The sequence below is a fragment of the Phoxinus phoxinus genome (assembly GCF_949152265.1).
Source record: "Phoxinus phoxinus genome assembly, chromosome: 15".
NCBI classification, from domain to species: Eukaryota; Metazoa; Chordata; class Actinopteri; order Cypriniformes; family Leuciscidae; genus Phoxinus; species Phoxinus phoxinus.
Genome location: NC_136890.1, coordinates 804,788 through 812,287, shown reverse-complemented (window position 1 = coordinate 812,287; position 7,500 = coordinate 804,788). Strand labels below are relative to the sequence as shown.

Genomic DNA, 7,500 nt, shown 5'->3' with positions numbered 1-7,500 from the left:
ACGTAACCAGCAGAGCAAGAAGGCATTCTAGGGTGGGAATAAGAAAGTCTTTCAGCAATTCCATCCCTTCCATTTCTGGGACAGACACTGCAACAGGATCAGTTAGGGGGAAACCGGCCAGCCACAACGCATATTCAATATACTGGAGAAGAGAACCTCCATGTACTGGAGAAGAGCCCCAGCCTGCCCACTGTGGAACTTAGAGTCCAAAGCAGCGGTAGACAGAAATGTATACAAGCCAAAAGAGATCAAATCACGAGCTTCCAGACTTGAACACCAGACCTCACGTGCGAACTCCAGGGATGATTGGTTTTCTTGCAGTTAGTGGCTCTCTGCTGGTCAGCCTCATCTGTATTTAACATTTTGCATTGGTTGTGTGTGTGTGTGTGTGTGTGTGTGTGTGTGTGTGTGTGTGTGTGTGTGTGTGTGTGTGTGTGTGTGTGTGTGTGTGTGTGTGTGTGTGTATTGTATGGGTCTGGTCTCCACTAGTCCACTGTCACACTAATGATTATTTCAAAAGGAAAGATACAAACTTTCTTGAAACCTGCATTTTCATAGGAAATATGTCAAACATAGGAAGGAAAAGCCATTTTGTCAACATGGAATGAAAATGTAATCTATTTTTTTTTAATACACATTACTGGTCTTTTCAATAAACCAGGGAACAGCATTCTAGAGAAAAAAAAGTTTGTCTTTGTATTATTTCGTTTATAGATCCATATGACACAGGTGCTAGAAACATACTCAACAGGGCTCTAATAAATGGACAACAATTAGAATAATATAAGAATTACAGGTTGTTTGTGTACCTTGTATTTGGGGATAGCCTTCAGTATTTCAGACACTGGAACATCTGTCCCAGCCACTCCAAGAAGAATTCCTTTATTTCTCTTAAAACAATGAACATGAGTGTGTTAGGGACATCTTTTTTTTCTTTCTTACATTGGCATTATTTCCTGTCTAGTACAGGGGTGCCCAACCCTGTTCCTGGAGATCTACCTACCAGCAGAGTTCAGATCCAACCCTGATCCAACACACTTGTCTGTAATGATCAAGTGCTACTCAAGAACTTGGCAGGAAGGTAGATCTCCAGGAACAGGAATAGTTATAGTATGATAAGCGTAATACGGAAACATTGATACTGACTGAATAACCACTGGTTAACATTACAGAAGTCAATGTTTAGCATCACTCACGGTCTCGTTCTTGGTGCTGAACACAGGCATGGCCACAGTAGTCATGAGCACAGGACCCTGAGCATCTTCCAACTATACAAATGGACAACAACACATAGTGGTGGATGAATACCATTTGACTTTTCAAACTGACTTTCATAAGTTTTTACAAAATGTGAAATACACTGCGGCAGGTATAAATTGCTGTTGTCTCCAGATGAAAAACTTGTGACACTGAAAGTATACTTCTCACTATAAACCAATCACAAATCAAGATAAGGACATTCAGTAAATAATGACTTAAACATCTCTCTGCTCCTCACAAACCTATCATATGATTTAAAAAAAACTTGGAATAAGCAGTTCATTGTCTTGCATTAATGTTAATGGTTTGTTGTATTGTCTTTCTAGTTGTTGGTGTTCATTAAAAGTATTGTTATTTCATTAATTCTGCATCGCATCGTCTTTTGGATTATACTACACACCTAAGTCGTGACTGAACATGAGGCCTAGATTGGATTATAACAGCAAAAGTATTTAAAACAACAGATATACCTGCTCCTCTTGCTGGAGCAGGGGGATTGCTCCCTTGAGGACCACAGGAGGGACTTTCTAGATCTGGCGGGCCTCACCCACTATCCCAATGCTTGTTATGCATATTCTATAACACCGGACTCAATGAGCGGCCGAAGGCACGTCTTTCCATGGATGGTCCTCTGAGGAGCTTTGTCAAGTATGTGGAGTGCATGCTGGTCAGGTGCAAGTCCCCCTTTACAACGCCAGCCTCACTCCGGACCCAGAGCTCAGACAGCCTTCAGCTATACTGGCCACGGAAGAAAAGCCAGGGCCCACAGCTGACTCCGAGCCCAAGCCCCCATAAAACTAGGGCCAGAGTAATTACCAAAGGCCATGGCATCCCAGAGCCTGAGCCCATCATGGAATCCGTTCTGGTGTGTGAGCCGGCATCAGCATCTCTCATCCAGGGCATATAAGTGGAGTTTGTTGGACTGGATTGGAGCCCCGCCCACACTCCCTTCACTGAGGTGTGTGAAATGAGCTAGGTTACTAAGGAATTATTTTATGAGCTGGATGAGGAAATATTTGCTGGTCTACAGTCTCTGCTGGTTCAACCCAGTTCCAAGTCATCTTCATCGCCGCTGCTTAAGCCCAGTTACAAGTCGTCTTCATTGTCATTAAATCAAACTAGCACCATGTCTCTTTTGTCATCCAGCACCAGTCTCCTTCTTCAAGGATTGTCTCGCCCAGCCTCCCTCTACCTTCTCTTCTGGCCAAAGCCATTCAGTTCCTCGGCCTCACCTCCACCATCTCCCTTCAGCCCCCAGGCTCCTCCTTCGGTGGTTCCACTCAGCAGCTTGGATCCGCCTGTGGCTCCCAGTCATCAGCTCCGCCTTGGCCTGTGGATACCTCAGCTCCACCTCGTGACTAGGAGCCCTGGACTCCAGCTTGGCCCTACGACTCATTGGCTCCATGGTCTGTCATCCCTCAGGCTCCGTCGGGGTCCCTCGTCCCTCTGCCTCTACCTTGGTCAATTGTTGCTCTAGCTCCGAGTAGGATTCTCGTCTCTGGTTCCTCCCACCATCATCTCCTCCCTGATTCCTATGGTCATCTTCTCTTTGGGGTCTCCCTCTGTCTGCTCCTCGTCCTCCTCCAGACCCCCTGCCTCCTCAGTTTGGACTCTAGTTTGCAGCGCGAGGACGTGCCTTCCAGGGGTGGGGGGTCATGAATGTCATAGTCATGTTTAGTTTAATTGTTTTGTTCCGTTTAGTTTCTAGTCATGGTTTTCTTTGTCACTATTTTGCCTGTGTTTACATTTGTTGCCATGGTTCCAAATTAGTTCTCACCTGTTCCCTGTTCCATCTTCCTCTGTGTATTTAAGCTCTCAGTTTTCCTCCTTTCATTGTCTTGCGTTAATGTTAATGGTTGTCTTTCTAGTTGTTGGTGTTCATTAAAAGTATTGTTATTTCATTAATTTTGCGTCACACATTTGTAAGTGCGGGGGAAGCTGCCACGTGGTGAATGTACTATGTCCAGATTTTATTCACACTGCATGCCTTCATATTTTATAGAAAATACTTAAGTAATTTCGTTATCAAATGTAGTATCAACTAATTAAACAAATCAGAACCAGCGCACTTTTCTTGTTTACTGAACATGTCTTTACTATTTGTTTATCTAGATGTTCTGACGTATGTGGTGAACAGCACATTCCAGGGCCCAGTTTATGGCTGAGCTCCTCTCTCAGTGGACAAAGGTTTGATACATTTTGATTGAATCTTGGTGGACTAACACAAAAAAACTGTCCAGGGGAAAGAAGGGTGGGCCACACTGTGTTTCTCTCCTCTGATGCCAGCAGCCAATCACAGCACTGGAATGGAGAAGTGCCAAATTGCAATCTCCTCCTCATCGCAAAGGGATAAAGGTGCCCTTTCAACAGACAACCCTTGTCCTGAGTCTCAGGCCTGTAATGGGAGAGACATTAACAGATACACCAAGTTCTGAGTCTGAGCCACTGCCGCCCCCGCGGTAATAGACAGAAACAGATAAATAGCGCTCTGAGTACCGGCCTGAAAGGCTGAGACTGTAACAGATACGACCAAGTTCTGAGCCTCCAGTCTGTGAGGAAAGAGACATTGACAAGCGCTACGTTTAGAGTCTTCGTCCAGCGAGATAATAACAGATGCAGCACGTTCCAAGTCTCCATGCCAGAGAGACAACAGCAGATTGACCCGGTTCTGAGTGTCTGGCCCAGAGAGGTAGAAGACACATTTGCAAAAACGTTAAACTCAGCAGAGCAAACCTTCACTTCAAGGTTCCTTCGTCTGTGTGTTCCAGATTAAGGACTTTCTACACCTACTTCAGGGCCTCATCTGTGTGTTCCAGATTTTAGGACCCATTGGTGCTCCAGGAGATCAGCATCCCACAGATCTTCATGTTCATTGCTGTTGAAACGGATTCCGTCTCCTTTCCCACTGCATTGTCTCCCAGCACGACCAGTGGAAGACGTCACCGCCATTGGCCTGCTCACTCAACCACGTGGAGCGTAAATATCACTTTACCAAATCTCTTTTCAGAGACCTTGGCATTGTTGTATATTATCATTATATGATTTTCATATTTACATTAGAGTAATGTAACTGATTCTAGTTAATAATATTTGTTTGATGCATACAAATATAATACCTTATTATTTTGAAGTCCCCCTGTAGTCATTAGTTTTATCCCTTAAAACTCATCTTTGATCACCAAAATTACATATTTAAGAGTTTTTTCCTTGAAAGAAAATTCTTCATGCCTTAAAATATCTTGAATGTAACTCGACACCCTCGCCTCATTTAGTATGCGCAGTTCTATGAATATGCAAATTAGCCCTGCCTCCACTCACTCACTCACTCACTCAGAGATCCACTGGTGGACGATCACACGTTGATCTGATTGGTCAAGGTAGTGTGTGACGTCAGAAACACCAGCGATTTCAAACCGTGTGTTTGAGACTGTCTTTGGTTCACTGCAGTTTTAAGCAGAAAATACTCAGCAATGCTGTCGACTTATGAACTTACACATGGTGTGTGTTAAAGCAGATTAAGTAACTAAACTACAGGAGGAGTTAGTTTTAGTCAGCTTATTTTTTTGCATTATTATAAACCCAACAGTACTAGACTCTGAGTGGGATTTTCACCTGGAGACTACAGTACCTAGGGCAGTGTATTGCAGTGTATTGGAGTGTATTTCAGTGTATTGGAGTGTATTGCAGTGTATTTCAGGTTTCGTAAACACCATCTGGCCAAGACCCTTTTGTTGCTTAACCCTTTTTAAAACTTCAGCTGCCATAAAAATGTGTGATGAACTTAGCGGTCAACGTCCTTAAAATCGTATGATTCTGTGCTCACCTTCACATTCGCTTAGAAGATATCTTCCCCCCAGAATAAACCCCCCCCCAAATCTAAATACAGTATCTTTTATAGACATAACATTAAATAGATTTACATAAAATGCTGTTCTTATATTATGTGAGCTCCTTTTAGACTGATCATGTGTTTTTAAATTAGAGAGCTGTATAATATGTTATAAGTAGCTACACTATAACAACACTGCACCAAATAAACAGTCGACACAATCAATACACTACGAAAACTTCAGATAATGCAAAATAAAAATGCGAGATCTGTGAAATTGTCTGAAATGAGAGGGTAATGAGTCCCAGAGCGCAGGACTCGTGTGCACCGGGTGATGATGTGAGCGGATGCTCAGGTGTGGATAGATGCGGCGCAGCTGCCAGAGACTGAAGAAGAGCTTCATTATAAAGCAGAACCGCCACAGCCTACTTCTCCTACACACACATGCATATGCACGACTCATGCACAAACACTCGTCTGATGAATTCATGATCTGTAAAAAAAGACTAAACATATACATTCTCACAAGAAGTCAGAAGTGGGGCAATGCACTAAGGACCAGATGAACAGCGTAACGTGTGCTGGATACGTCCTTCCCTTATCTACTCTGCTCTCTCAACGTCTCTGCAGGAGTAAATGAGCTGTAGAATGATGAATGGTCACGCTGACTAGTGTTGAACACAATATTCAGACTCGGAGAACCCTACACACACTCAGAGCCTCATCCAAACACTCACGCTAAGAGTGAATAACACACTAGTCATCAGATATGTCACTGAAGCCCTTGTGGATCATATGGCCGATGCTCAATACACACGTCAAACAGAGCAGTTTCAGTTTCATGGCCTTTATCAGAGCTGCCCAATAAATGCACTTAGTTGTTCATTTCAAATCTTAAACGTGTATTTAAGAAAAAACTGTACAGATGATAAAATATTAATGAAAAGGCTACTTAAGTGTACTTAAAACTTTCATGAATACTAAGTTCTGTCATGAAACTCTAGTGAACTCGATTTGTTAGCGATCACATCGTTGTCTTCGTAGCGCAGCTGATTGCTTTCTGACGCATCCAAATACCAGGCGTTGTTAAGAATACTGTACATCAGCAACATAATCTTATGGTTTATTCAAGCCAGATGACCAGTATATGTAAAGTAAAGAAACTATATGGTCAAGAAATCTCTTGTCTCTTCCACACATGTTTAAAGACTGGACCCCATCCTAGAGAAAGCAGATCCTCCAGATACACAGATGTGACATCGAGTATGGCAGTGACACAGACTACACAACACCACTTCATGAAAAATCAAAAGAGAACTGCACTGCACACAACACAGCATAAAGCAGACACACTCAATGGGTTAATGTAGAAACACTGTTAAATCACAATCAGACCTTTACCTTTTGAGCCTGTGGACGCTATAAGACAAAACACAAATCACCATCAAACGAGTGTAAACTCACACACATATCACTGCTTGCCTTTACTACTGACAGCAGTGCCTGGATCTGAAGCACTTATTGATGTCAGTGTCATTGGGTTTGGTCTGTAATGTCCAGAACATGAGGTTGTCCAGACGGTTGGAATAACTGCAGTTTATTTTTCCCAAAGCGTGTCTTGATTCTCCAAGTTGTCGATTCATTTTCAAAGCAAAAATGTGACCCTGGACCACAAAACCAGTCATAAGGGTAAATAAATAAAAAATTTTATCTAAAAGCGGAATGAATATGCTTTCCATTGATGTGTGGTGTGTTAGGATAGGACAATATTTGGTCGAGACACAACTATTGAAAATCTGGAATCTGAGGAGCAAAAAAATGTAAACATTGAGAAAATCTCCTTTAAAGTTGTGCATTTATGTTCACGATTGTGCTGCACTCACTCACACAAATACATGTTTTATATATTTACGGCAGGACATTTACTAAATATCTTCATGAACATGATCTTAATATCCTCATGATTTTTGGCATAAAATGTATCATTTTGATACGCTGAATCAAAATCTAAATACGCTGTACAGTTGGCTATTGCCACAGATATACCCGTGCGGCTCCAGACTGGTGTTAGTGGTCCAGGGTCACATATACAGGTTATTTGTTAAATGCACTCCAGTTCGATATCACTTCAATACATTCTTTCCAAACTGTTACATAGTTTGGGTGGTTAGGCTGTTTCGAGCAGGACACTCACGGCTTTACTAAACAGAATGCAGAAAGCGAGAGTTGATGGAAGCAGAAAGTTCTGCAGGTCATTACATGACAAAGCAATTCAACAATAATATTGATCCGCCTGCATTGACACCATTATATTAATAACTTTTTTACAACAAAAATGAACCCTCACTGAAGTTACTGAAGCTGGACTGTGACGCTATTCTCTTCTGGAAACACACTCTGTTGCAGTATTT

At 42.3% G+C, this 7,500-nt stretch overlaps 1 protein-coding gene across 1 annotated transcript in view; it reads right to left on the bottom strand.

Annotated features, from left to right (window-relative positions):
• cacna2d3a (calcium channel, voltage-dependent, alpha 2/delta subunit 3a) overlaps positions 1–7,500 on the bottom strand; it is a 167,047-nt gene that overhangs the window by 59,101 nt on the left and 100,446 nt on the right. The window contains exons 14-16 of the mRNA XM_079638159.1: positions 6,491–6,508; positions 1,197–1,268; positions 810–890 (exon numbers count right to left, since the gene is read on the bottom strand). Coding sequence (XP_079494285.1) covers positions 810–890; positions 1,197–1,268; positions 6,491–6,508 — 171 coding nt within the window. The remainder of the gene's footprint in view (positions 1–809; positions 891–1,196; positions 1,269–6,490; positions 6,509–7,500) is intronic.